A 14,288-nucleotide genomic window follows, 5' to 3' on the forward strand; every position below is an offset into this window, starting at 1 on the left:
TTATTGTTCTCATCAAATTTTGTTTTTTTTTAGATTTTGTTTATTGAAAACATGATCTATTAGAGGATGTAGAAAGATGCGCGGTTTGGATAGTTGATAATATATTTAGAGTTTTACGGTTAGTGAAAATATTGCTTGATGTTTATAAAGTTTCTACAAACTATATGACATCGACTCATATTTCAGTTAACCATAAATATCGAAACGTGATATCAAAGATTTGAACGATTCATTTTCTTACATCCGCCAGATGATCATGTTTTCGAAAAAGAAAATTAAAAAAATGAAATTCAGTAAGAAGAATAAAGCGTAAATGACAATCGACGGTTAAATACAAATTTAAGGTTTATGGATTATAGCGTTGGATTTCGAAGCTAACCCCTTCATGAAGGTTGTAAAGCTTGTCACTATGAGTGATTGTATATTTCTTTTACATTTTTTACACTTCTACAATAATTATTATTAATTTTTCCCTCAAATAAAATGCATTATTCATGAGGGTTTGGAGGATTTTAAAAATCTAAATGATAATGTAAGTGTAACCATTATCTACTCGTGGAGGAATAATGATGAATCGCGAGTGTTTATATATTTTTTCACATTTTTCATACTTGTATGTATGTCTTCTTAGTTCTTGCCTACACAAATACTATACTAGTTTATTTTAATTTTGGACAACAACATGTTAAGTAAAATTAATAAGGAACTTTCATAATAAAAATAAATAATGACTAAAACTTTTATTTATTTATTTATTTTTATAACTTATATAGAATAATAATACAAAACTATATATTTAATATAGAATATATTGTATATATTAATATGGTTGTTGTGTTTTATAATAAATCTTTTAGTAATTACACTTTAAAATTATCAATTTTTTTTTTTAACGGGTCGAAATGCGTTACCTATGTGTATACCCGTTAATGACCCGATTAATTATCGTGTTGACTCGAAATCCGTTATTTTCGTGTCGTTTTGGTATCTTGTCACAGTGTCGTGTTAGAAACTGCCGGGTCTAGATTTAATGGACTGCAATTGATACAAAGTCAATGTGAGAATAGAAAAAAGCAAAAAGCATAATTGAGCCTATCTTGCAGAGAAAAAATTGTTTTAACAAAGAGTAATGCTATATTTACTATGTATTTGTATCATCTCTCTAATACAGGTAAGGCCTGCCAACTCATGTGGGTCTAATTTCTACTAGAAATATAGTACAAATGATGATATAAATAGATAATAAAAGTAGCAGTTTCGTTTAACAAATCATTTTTGCATGACTCTAATGTATATATTTAATAATTTTTTTTATTTAAAAAAAAATTATATACGTAAATATATAGACCTCAAATTGTTTTTGGGTTTTTATCATAAATGGTCTTTGAAATTGACCCTCACCATCAAGATGGTCCTTGAAATTAAAAATCAATCAATGTAGTCCCTGAAAATAAGTGTCGCTAATCAATATGGTCATTCCGTCATAATTCTGTTAAAAATTTCATTAATTGCCGATGTGACACATAAATAAGTCCCATAAGTCTTTTTTTTTTTCTCACAAATAATCTTTGAAATTAACCCGTGATATCAAAATGGTTCCTGAAATTGAAAATCGATCAATGTAGTCGCACAGGTAAGTGTCCCAAATCAATGTAGCATTTCCGTCATAATTCTGTCAAAAATTTTGTTATGTACTGATGTAACACATAAATGGATCACACAAGTCTAATTAAATAAAAAAAATTCAAATAAGTTTAATAATTAAGAGGTATTTGTTGATATGCCCCTTGAACTTGTATGCAGTTGCCGATTTCCCCTTAAACTTAAATTTTAGCCGATCTCCCTCCTGAACTTTTATAAATAGCCCATTCCCCCCTCAGCATTAGATTTTAAAAACTTTCATCCAATTTTTCATCCATCCAATTTTTCTTTTCCTTTTTGCTCTCATATAATTGTCATGTGTTGTTTCCGTGAACGAGATGGATGGAAAATTAGATGATTTTTTTTTAAATCTAACGCCAAGGGGGAAGTTGGCTATTTATAAGAGTTTAGAGGGATTATTAGCTACAATTAAAGTTCAAGGGGGAATTGGCTAACTATAAAAGTTCAATGGGGTAATTGACTAAAATTAAAGTTTAGGGGGCAAATCGACAACTATGACAATAATTTAATAGTTAATAAAAAGTTATGATCCAAAAAATCCAGTCCTGCAATCACCTTCGATCCTAGTCCACATTCCTCTACCTTCTTCGTTGTCAATTCTCCAAAAAGAAATCTCAATATACTCATCTTTACACACTTCGACACCTTTCACTGAAATGAACCTGGATCGAGATCACCTTTGGTGACGACTTAGCTGATTGGTGACGACTTGGCTGATTGGCAACGACTTCTAGGACATCAGCATTAACATTTACACGAACAACATCCTCACAACCTTAATCTTGGAGAGCTTGTTTGGCGCTTCCCTAGTAGTCTGATGACTCAAAGAACAACGAGGTCTGCCTTGAGATAATGAGGTTATAACCAAGGTGCGTCTATTGTTGGTTGAAAACTATTTCCAAACCCCCTCTTAGGCCTTGGTTAAGCCTTGTGCCTTTGAGAATTTATGGAAAAGATCTCTATTCGGAGTAGATCCTACTATAAGAAAAAAAAATTCTATAATGCAAAAAAGTATTTAGACAACTTTTTTTAATTAATTATTAAATTCACATTAGCACATAACAAAAATTATACAGAATTGTAGCAGAATGATCATATTGATTTGCGACACCTATTTTTAAGGACTACATTCATTGATTTTCAATTTTAGGGACCATCTTGATGGTGTGAGTCAATTTCAGGGATCATTTGTGTAAAAAAAACCCGTAAATCTTGTGGTGCCCATTTATATGCCACATCAGCACTTAACGAAATTTTTAACATAATTGTGACGGAAGGACAACATTGATTTGCGACACCTATTTTCAATGACTACATTGACTGATTTTCAATTTCAAAAATCATCTTGATGGTGAGAATAAATTTCAGGAACTATTTCTAATAAAAACCTTTTTTTTTTTTAATCATCCTGTAGGGCCTAGGCAATAGCACTGGACACCCTTACTCGAGAATTACCATTTTAATCACTTTAGATGTGTTGAATGACACCTCAAGAACAACTTTATTTATCCGACAAAAATACTTGATTTGAAAAATGAAACTACATTAGCAAATTCGAGGACCTGCTATATAAAGTACTATATACAACTGGAAAGCCTTGTTTGTGAAGCAAGCATGCTCTGAGAGGTGTTATCATATCATCATATGGCAATTGGCACACTATTACTTCGTCTGGAATCAATCGAATTCCCACTAAGCATAGAAAATTGTTTGTCGCCATAGTTCAGTACAATTTAGTAAGCGTATATAATTTGCAATTACAAAACTTTAAAACCCTTTATTTTTTGGTACCACAAAAATGTTGGAATTTAGAATTATTTTATTATTTGAATTTGGACTTAGCCCATTAGAATTAGGATTTCGTTTTCTTATTTATTAGGGTTAAATTAATTCTCTATATATATGGTGCTTTATAGCTCGTAGAATTATAAGTCAGTCAAAATGTAGTTTCTTCGGTTCATGTAGCCTTCTTGGCAATTCCATTTAATAAAGTTTTATATTCAGTTTGTTCGTTTGTTCGTGGCGTACTCTGATATTTAACTTGGTATCAGAGCAGGTTTGAAGGATTAAATTTGTTCTTGGTAGCTAGTTTGTTTGTCATGTCACATTCCTCTTCTTCGTTTTGGTTTGTCGTTGTGCCTTAGTTAGGGTTTTGTTGCTTAAAAAAAGGGAGAGAAAAAAAAATTGAATTTGTTTGCTGCATCACGTCGTCGTCTTGCCACCCAATGACGCTGCACGAATCAGCCGTCGCACTCGTTGCTACAGCCTGTACCGTCTGAATCGATTCGCACCGCCGCTGCCTAACAACTTTTTGAAGCCCAGATCGAAACCCATTGCTACCTATAATCCGTTGAACACACCTGGAACCATTGTTGCCCAGACTTGTAACCTGATGTCGTCCCATAACCGCAGCTAGAGATGAACTTGTGCCCTACCCAGCCACCGCCGCACCCACCATCTGTTACCACACTTTGTTCGCAGAGAGAAGGAAGAAAACAAAGGGAAAAAAAAAAGGTTTGTTGACCCGTGAAAAGTTGCTAGTGGAAAAGAGTTGGTAGGCAGTATTTGTTGCTTTTTGTTGGGGCAAACGTGTTGTTGCTATTGTGTTTGTGTTTGGAACTTGTTGCTCACCACAATGATTGCTTGAGTGCTTGGATTTATGACCACTAAAGCGACATTGTACACTTGGTTGGTAATTGGATCGTTTGCCAAAATCTGCTTGCTCGCCTGCTCGCTTGGATTGTTCGTTTGTTCGCTTGATTGCTCGCTTGCCTTGTCGTGTCCACCTAACGGAGCTTGTCTTGTCTTGTCTTGTCCGCCTAACAGAGCTTGCATCCGCATCTTATTGTTGCAAACTCTTGTCGTGTACCGTCATGAGTTTGACGGGGGATGTTGGAATTTAGGATTATTTTATTGTTTGAATTTGGGCTTAGCCCGTTAGTATTAGGGTTTCGTTTTCTTGCTTATTAGGGTTAGGTTAGTTCTCTATATATATGATGCTTTGTAGCTCGTAGAATTATAAGTAAGTTAAGATGTAGTCTCTTCGGTTCATGTAGCCTTCTTGGCAATTCCATTTAATAAAGTTTTATATTCAGTTTGTTCGTTTGTTCGTGGCACACTTTGATACAACTAGAAATATACGTGCAGCAAGGTTTTTGACAAGCTAAAAATGTCAAAGTTTTGCATAGCAGTAAATAAATTGCTAGCTAATCCAAGTTATGAATGGTTTCAAAAAAAGAAATGCTTGTGATTTGGCAACAAGTACTGGATAATACAATTGATTGATAACAAGAAAATGAGCCAAAAAAAACTCACTTTAATGTTTAATATGTAGTTACACTTCAATTTCTTTTGCCAAAAAAAAAAAAAGAAGGTAATATTGTTTAGACACATAAAACCGATTTACATTGCTCACTGAGCTCTAACACTAGTGGAACTCATGATAAAAATGACTTTAACACAAATACCATTTTTCTCCACTGTCAATCATGATTGATCCACATATCTGAAATAAGACTACCACGTAATGTTACCTTCACTCAAATTATTATGTCTATTTCGTTTGATTTATTTATTAACCAACCATAAAGTAGAGACATAGTAACCAACCATGTGGAAAAGTACACTAAAGTGACAAGTGTTCTGATTAACATAAAATTTCTGTTGAAGATATCATAAAATTATATTCATTGCCCTGCTGCGCTCTTGTTGATCGAAAACCAAGCACGGGGTTATAATTTATTCAACAAAGAACGCATGCAAAGAATCCACACTCTCTTAACTAAGGAAGAGACATCATTCCCCACATCTATACCATTACCATCCTATAAATAACCATTTGCAACACTGACAATACAACTGAAAACTGAACCAAAATGGCTTGTTTTGCAACTTTTGCCTGCTACTCCATCATCTTATCAACCACCTTCACTACCATTCATGGAATATTCTCAGAGCAATCTCTTTTATCCCTATCTGCAAAACGAATGGAGAAAACTACCAGCCTTCACTTCTATTTCCATGACATCCACGACGGCGAGAACCCAACTGCCATGAAAATTGTTGAACCACCAAACGAGTCAGTTGGTGGTTTCGGAACAACTTTCATGGCAGACAATCCATTGACAGAAGGGCCAGAGCTTAGTTCAAAGCTTGTGGGGAGAGCTCAGGGGATTTATGCTGTTGCTTCTCAGCATGACTCAGGGTTGCTTATGGTCTTGAACTTTGCTTTTGTAGACGGTATGTACAATGGTAGTACCGTAAGCATTCTAGGGAGGAATCCATTTATGGAAGCCATCCGAGAGATGCCTATTGTTGGAGGTACTCGGGTTTTCCAATATGCACGGGGCTATGCATTGGCGAAGACATTTTCGATGAGCATGAAAACTGGAGATGCTGTTGTTGAGTACAATGTGTCTGTATTGCACTACTGAAGTGTAACGATATTGTATCAGATCATCTCAATTAGAGATGTGGTTAGTAAATGTAGTACAAATAATTTTGTTGCTTTTTCTTGATTAGTTGTGTTGCCTTTCATGAATCTATGTTGTGTTGATTTAGAATATTATATATATATATATATATATATCTATATGCAACGATATATTTACAGTGAGAGGTGGGGATCATAAATTCTTAACGAACTTGCCATTTATGTGATTTGAACTTAAGGTCTTTAACTTACAAATGAAGAGGAATTCCGCTATACTATAGTGCCAAGTTGATTTAGAATTAATATCTTGAATAGCAATGGTGTGATATTCCACTTCTTAAAATACCTATATGTTTGACTTCAAACCCCAAACATGTTTAACTTTGAAATATCAATAGAACAAGAATCAACCTAAAGAAAATATGCCAAAAGTGCAACATCAGTGTTTGTATAGAAAGAGAAAAGAAAAAAAGCACACAGATTAACAGATAACAAAAAATTTAGAACAGATAATAAATTCTCCGAATCTTTCTGAGGAAGACACTATGCAGTTGGCGAGGAAGAAATGCTTAAAATTCTTTACACAAACAAGAAAAGGGACAAAAGAAAGAAAAAGAAAACAGCACTCAATCCCCGGATGGTCGACCAACATCATTGGTATCTCCTAAACCTCCAGCCTGAAATCGAAAAAAGAGGTCTGTCGTGCCAGCAAATAACCACACATCCATTATGTTCTTTAATCTTGTACCCGTCATAGCCACGCAACAGCTCCGTAGCCTGCAACATTCCGTTGTAGCTCAAAGGCACCCTGCCAAACCCAGCCAACTCAAGCCTTAAAATCCACTTCTCAAGCTTCTCATGCCTCTCCGTTCGCTCAGTTCCTTCACATGCTATGATGTTTTTTATTTCCTCTCCGAAAAGCAGCTTCTCAACCTTCTGTCGCTCCATTGGTGATCTCGATACTGTAGACTCTAAGCAATCAAAAAGTGCTCCATAAAAGTACAATGCTTCCATGATCCTGTCCATCAATGTATGGCCATTGTGGTTTGCCTCTTGCTCTGTTATTACCATTAGTTTTGGCGAAAGGCCCCAAAGAGAAGTTAAAAAACTCCCCATCTTTGGTGAAGCACTGGATAGCGGGGACAAAGCAGAATCGGGACTGCCGTTAATTGGATCTTTCTCCAGCCACTCTCCTAAAGTGAGTTTATTCATATGCAAGACTTTCTGCAGGTTCTTAGATTCTATTGGTGTTTTCCTCCTATGATCATCATCACTTGCCAAGAGAGAATGTAGCTGCAGTACGGAGCAGACTGCCAGAGCCTCCCCAGTCTTGACACGCAAACTTTCGATATCAAGGTTCTCTAGCTTGCTAACTATAGCATTGAACTGAAATGGGATGTTCAGATTTTCAGCTTCTTCTGTCAACCGAAGAAACATTTGGTCTAATACTTCTTTTTGTTCATGAATGCCAGTAATTCTCAAATGAGGGGGGCCTTCAGGTCGTGCATTTAATGTCTGAATCAGATTAATCCACTGGGCAGGCTCACATGAATGAAGATCGATAATATGAACCATCTTCTCCCCTTCCATGGCTTCCACTATGGCCTGATTTGTGACCACATACGCAACCTTGAGGAAAGGACAGAGATCAAAGAACAGCCTTTGAACAAGAATTTCTTCCGAGACTGATGATATTTTTGTTGAATTAAGCGCTTTATGCAGACCGGGCAAACCTTTAAGCATCCGGTCTGCAAGTGCCTCGGTGAAATAAGCAGCTATTCTCTGCATTGAATCACCATCAGGAGAGGCGAGCTGACAAGTCTGGTCAAGCCAAATATTTGCATTCTCGATGCTACCTGATGCGACATGGCTAGCACAGGCGTACAGAAGCTGGATCAGGCATAAACCTCTCTCCTCAGATTTTAGCTCCCTGAGCCATGGTGAGTATGGAGATCCTATCCCAGGAGATAGCCAGGGAAAGAACTGCAGCGCTGATGAAGTTACCGGTGACCCGTCCTCTTGTGCCATTTTTTCAATTAACGATGAAAACAATGAGGGGATGAAGAAGATCAGATTGCCAGAACTGTTTCAAAACAGCAAGAATTAGACCAGTAAGAAAGCAGCTGATGAAATAAATAAATTAGAATTTGATTTCAGTGTTTTATTCCACAGGTTTGTTTTCCAAATAATGAATCACTTAGATTCGACCAGAAATTTTCGACCTGAAATTTCGAAGTATCATACCTATAATACAAACAATAGTCTAAATTACTCTTATCTATGGGGCTGAGGATTCGAACTCGTCTACCTTGACCAACTGACCTAGCTCATGAGGTCCAAAGTACCATACCTGTAATTTCACACAGACCTGACCTTGGTATATCTAAGTAAAACACACAAGTAAAATTAATCATGAATCCCTGTAAATATGATATGAATCTGGTAAACTGAACAGATAGTTTCTGAGAAACAGAGCAAAAGAATGAAAAAAAAAAAAGTATGAAAATTGATTTTTTTCTCGGAAATGATTCCATTGTTAACAAAACTAAAAAAACATTAACAAGTGACCTAAAATATTTCCTTTGCTACTCAACAATGTAAGTTCTTGGGAATTTTACAAGTTAAAATGTCTACTTTTTTCATCAACAAATCAACCAAAAAGCCCTACACAACATCATGCCACACAAAAAAGCATAAAATAGAAAAAAAAAAAAAATTCACAACAAATGAACAACTGCATACGTAAAAAAAATATAAATTTCAACATCGCAAGAAACAATGATACACAGAGCCAGGGAATTACCAGAGAAAGTAACTAGTTAGTTCCTCCAATAAACAACCCACCAAGTTCAAACGACATGGAAATACCCAACTAGGTTTTCAAATGGAAAGAACTCGGAAACGTTTCCTGAAATGGTGGTGGCTGGCTGGAGCCTCCTCCTAGTAATGCTTCAAAGGCGTGGAGTTCGAGAAAACTCAGAAGGGTTTTGTGTTTGTGATGTGAAGTTTTGCTGCAAAGTGAGTGAAATAGCACAAAAAGCTCTTGTTTTGAAGGACTTTTCCATGGCTGCGTTACGTTGGCGACAATACTAGAGGCTGCCTTTTGTCGTCATTAATTTGTTTTGTTTGTCCTTTGGAGGGTGTCCAGAGGAATATGGAATTTCTGAAATACAGTGCCCTCTCTCTCTCTCTCTCTCTAGATTTTCTCTATCTAAAATGTTTGGTGTGTTACTTTGTTTCTCTCTCACTCTCACTTGGGATTTGTCACCAAGTGAAATGGATGGGAATAAGAGCTGGCCAAAGTTTGGGACTATTCTCCAACACAATGCCCTTCCAAACATGTCCTAACAAAACAAAACAACACCCTTGCTTGTTGCTTAGTGGGTAATAGTGGGGATTGCAAGGAGGACCCTCCCAAGTGCCTCCAAATCCAAAACTTGTATTTGGATTCTTTCCACAGACATACACCATCCACTTGGTACTTTCTTCTAACATCAGGACAAGGGGACAAGTAAATTATAGGAAAAGCCAAAAGTAGATAGAGCATTTAACTTTTGGTGGTGGTGGTGGTGGTGGTGGGAGTTCTTGGAAGAATATCATACCTCCATTGCTTCAATATTTACTTTTTACCCTAACCCAATCCCATGTATGAACGTTTCTTTGTATAGTTAATCAAGTGACATCAAATTGCAACCTACTTTAAGCCACCTAATCATGTATTAGTGGTATACAACGTCATTGCAACCTGGCCCGTCCATGCTTGACATTGTTGTTTGAAAAAAAATAACTTTCCTATTTCTGCAATCAATTTCACTTAAAATTCTATTATGTTCATGCTATGAAAAGTGGCTTGACAAATGAATAATTTCATTTAGAAACGGATAGAGAAGTGATTTTCACACATTTCTTTTTTTCGCATGCATACGTCTGTTTATTTCTAACATTTGAATTTTATTAATCCAAAATGAATCAATGAATATAAAACAAAGATGTGAATAATTAAAAAAAAAATGGTGCGGATACCATTTCTCAACAATATATGTGTCAAATTATACAATGAACTATTGCGGTTACATTATAAGAGACACACACTCATATAGGTTACTTTAGTGAAGTAAAAAAAGAATGTATAGTTCATCAATATCCATTCAGTTTGTTGACCATATTTTAATTGATCAAAATTTGAATATCTAATTCAGGATCAGTATTCAGTATTCGAAGAAACTTAATGTTATATGTACTTTTTTTTTTCCTAGAGAAAACCTATCGTTCAATAAATAGAACAAGGTGTATATCAAACAAAAATGTGTTGCAAGAAGCACCTCTGAAAAACCTTATTTCGGGTATAACTACGTAAAAAAAGGCCACAGGTAAAGGAAAAAGAGAATCTACACAATCCGTACAACCAGCAAAATTGTTACATAACATCAACCTTAAGGCATGGTACCTAAAGTTACATTACCTAAGGGCTCATTTGGATGTGTTTTTAAAATGACTGGTATTTCTTGCAAGAAGCACTTCAAGTATTATTTTAAGGATTCACTTGTATTTTTACTAAAAATATTTTCAAAAAAAAACTTTCAATCATTTTAAAATCAGTTCCAAACGCGTCCTAAAACATCATGGATTTACCACGCCAACAGGAGATCATCTCGGATCCAGCTCAAAAGCCATGGTGACCCATCCCCAATCCAAAACGAGAGATCCCATCAAGAAGGCTATATAACAAACAAGTCGGTGCGTAAATAGACTTAAAAATGTATTTTTATGTTCTCATTCAAGAAAGATCTCATACAAAACTAGGAACAACTATTGCATAATATTTCTATTTCAATCATACAACCCATTTAACTCTCAAGTCTCAAAATCAAATTGAAATGCGACTAAAGAATAATTATTTGGTCTAGTAATACTGAAATAAGAGTACATCTAAACTATCGTGTCTTGTAGTGTGGCTTGTAACTAAGTAGAGTATTAAAACGATTGGTTGTATGAAGATTTAAATCAAGAGGGTGAGATATTCATTATCATCTCATATTGAGGTCACATCACGCACGCCCCAAACCCTTGAATTAGTATGGCATACCCATCTCTAATAGGTGCATAGCAAACCATAATTATTGTTCAAATAACTAAACTCCAAGTTTCAAATGTTGCTCGTGTGAAACTTACTACATACCAAAAAGAAAATGTGACAAACTACTGAAGACACTATATCTTACCATTAATTTATTGGAAATTTATGTTTAAATTTCTTTAGCCGGTTCATACAATACAACGCAAAACTATACGGTACCATTTGCAACCAATGTTCCATGATATATACTATATATGTGGATGTGGGAGGCTAATGAGATATGAGTCAGCCAGCACTTGCATGGCTTGTGCCAAATATAAGTAGACAAAATCGAGCATCTGTCAGTTGTTTCTTTCCCAAAAAATTCCAATTCCGTTGTATCGTTGTTTGTAAATCATTTGTTTGCATTTACAGGCTGCATAGGGAAGTCAAACTCAGAATAGAGCAATAGTCACGAAATACAATTGAATCCAATTTAATAATTTTCTAATTAAGTTTCTAGGGTTTAAGTACCGAATGCCGGATAATGAAATATATAGAATTTTATATTACATATTTCAATTCTACAATGATATATATATAATTTAAATGTTACGTACTTAATTTTATTAATTAATTTTCTTGAAGGTGTGAAAATATGAAAATGCCCCTAGCAAAGCCTCCATTCTTCTTCTTTATATATAAAGTCATCTTTATACATAAAATCAGCACTCTAAAATAGTGAAGCTTTAAGCATATCAAGAATGCCCTCCACTAATTAGAATGTTAAAAGAAAATTTTAATTAATTGGGATAAAGTAGTAAAATGGCAATATTTTAAATTAAAAGAAATTAATTAAAAATTCTGAAAAATAAAAGGAATCCCACATAGTGGACAATCTATTTTTATTTCTTTGAATTTTCAAAAATAACTATAAAATCAATATTAAAAAAAAAGAAGAGAGAGAATTACCACATGCGTTAGCTAGTGCGTGGCAAGAGGCTAGCATGTATAAAGGGGTGACAAAAACGTTTTCCCTAAGACAATGTAGTCATATTCACTAGCAATTGTATCATTAAGTTTCTTTTCAAATTATTCTTATCTTGGTTTTCTTTCTTTGTTTTCTAATTTTTGTATTTTTCTTGAGAGTCAAGCAAATCCATAAGAAGTATACTTCAAAGCTTCAGTAAAAACAAACAAAGAAGATATATTGTAGAGATCTAGCCAGCCATCTAGGCGGTATCACCCAAATTGAAGCGAAAGCTCAATGATAAGCAATATTTGATGTTGTTTTAGTTTTTATCCTTTCGAATAAGGCCGTGAGTGTATGTCTTAAACATCACTATATATCGGTCTTAACAATGACTAATGGTGGTGTTTACCAAGGCCAAAAATAGACCTATGGCCAACCAATGCTAATTAAAATGGATTTTCATAGATAATTACATTGTACCAAGACTATATAAACCCTCTAAGTCTCAGTTAGACTTGCAAAGGAATGGAATTTGGGGTAAAAACAAAAACAAGAGGGCCTATAATTCTGGTTTCTCCTTATGTAAGTTTGACTTGTTTTTTTTTTCAAGTTAAAACTTTGGCTTGATTTGTTTCTTACAGGAAGCGAGCTTGAGTGACGTCACGCCCTAATGCTCGAATACTTATTGTCTTCAAGATTTCAGTGGAGCTATTTACTAGGTGGCAACACATGAATGTATTTGGGTTATCAATTTGGTTACAATTAGCATCCCAAATAAGAAACTAAGGCTTATTATGGCAGGTGACATATCTTCTAGCGAGTTATCACATATAAAACTGGTGGAGAAGGGACGGACGGGGCGGGGAGTTCTTAGGTGTGGTGGTTTTCAGTATTTCAAGGAAGGGTAGGCATGCAACTATTACCGAAAAGCTAATCTCGCCTAATCTTTCTCTATTTGAAAAAAAAAATTATTATTCCAAGTATCATGCAAAATAATTATGATAAGGAGGAATGTATGGCAAACATCCTCAATAGTTATTCTTGTCAATTTATACAAGCAACATGTCTCATGCCAAGCCCTTTTTTTTTTTTGGGGACTATGAATCTCCCATCATATATTTTCGATCCCTCGATATATCTAAATCATTTATCCAAATCAACAAACAGACTTTGTACGTCCCGTCGTGTACTTATGTCACTTGGTCCCGAATCTTCCAAAAAATAAATGATTTACTTGAGTTTGTCTGAAAATTAATCATACTCAATTCTTTTCAATCAGATCATTACAATGACTGTTATATGATAATTTAGAAGTTACAATATTATAGGTACCATGATCACATTTACTCACCACAACTTATATGAGGCCTACTCAAGATTCGAAGCGGTTTTCGTCTGTGAGAAATGTGGCTAGTAAATATGATACAGGAGTTTCGTTATAGATACTAGTGGACATTCCAATTTTATATCTCAAATGCGAGCAGGGGAAAGCCATGAAAACTTTTTGGATGATCTAAACAAAATTCATTTAAGGGTGTGGTCCGTACGGAATCACGGGTTAGTGAACTGGAAATTGGGCTGGATGTGGATGGGTATGTGGCCCAAAAAAATATATTGGCTGGGTTACAGCTAGCCCATAGGAGTATTTAATAGGCTCATTTTGGATTAATTACACTAACACCTTTTCAGATTTTTCGTGTTTCCACAAAAATCTCTCACGTTTGAGAAATATCACTAATATCTCTTGAGGTTTTAATTCACTTTCACATAGCCCCTTTAAAGATAGATATGCCCTTGTAATTAATTACTTAAAATAAAAATTCTTCATAAATAAATAAAATAAGTCTAGAAAAATGTTAAATTAAATAAAATTACATGAAACACCATTAAATAAAACAAAAGAAACCCTATGAAGCCGTCTACTTGTGAGATGCTTCAAGATCAGCATTCTTTTCAAAGGATCTAGTTCCCGTCCTTAAGTCATCACCACAAATGGATCGCAAGAACATTCCAAAAACCCAACAACGATGCTGCACAGACCAGTCGTAGCCTGACATGTTTGCACGGCAATTTTAGCCAAATTATCCATTGTTTCTTAGCCACGATTCGATCAGAATCACCCTCGTTTATCGTGGAAGATTTCCCTTGCCAGCCTCTGCAACTGC

General features: G+C 35.1%; 2 protein-coding genes across 2 annotated transcripts; one reads left to right on the forward strand and one right to left on the reverse strand.

Annotated features, from left to right (window-relative positions):
- Window positions 1–5,494: 5,494 nt before the first annotated feature.
- On the forward strand, window positions 5,495–6,224 carry LOC126610829 (dirigent protein 22-like). Its single transcript, XM_050278971.1, has one exon. It carries the CDS (start codon window positions 5,538–5,540, stop codon window positions 6,093–6,095), a length of 558 nt encoding a protein of 185 aa, XP_050134928.1. The 5' UTR covers window positions 5,495–5,537; the 3' UTR covers window positions 6,096–6,224.
- Window positions 6,225–6,575: 351 nt separating this feature from the next.
- On the reverse strand, window positions 6,576–9,278 carry LOC126610776 (scarecrow-like protein 3). Its single transcript, XM_050278904.1, has 2 exons — window positions 8,898–9,278; window positions 6,576–8,177 (listed from the first exon to the last, which is right to left on the reverse strand). The coding sequence occupies exon 2, from the start codon at window positions 8,120–8,122 to the stop codon at window positions 6,746–6,748; it is 1,377 nt and encodes a 458-aa protein (XP_050134861.1). The 5' UTR covers window positions 8,123–8,177; window positions 8,898–9,278; the 3' UTR covers window positions 6,576–6,745.
- Between the last annotated feature and the right edge of the window lie 5,010 nt (window positions 9,279–14,288).

The sequence above is a fragment of the Malus sylvestris genome, chromosome 2 (assembly GCF_916048215.2).
Source record: "Malus sylvestris chromosome 2, drMalSylv7.2, whole genome shotgun sequence".
In the NCBI taxonomy this organism is placed as follows: Eukaryota; Viridiplantae; Streptophyta; class Magnoliopsida; order Rosales; family Rosaceae; genus Malus; species Malus sylvestris.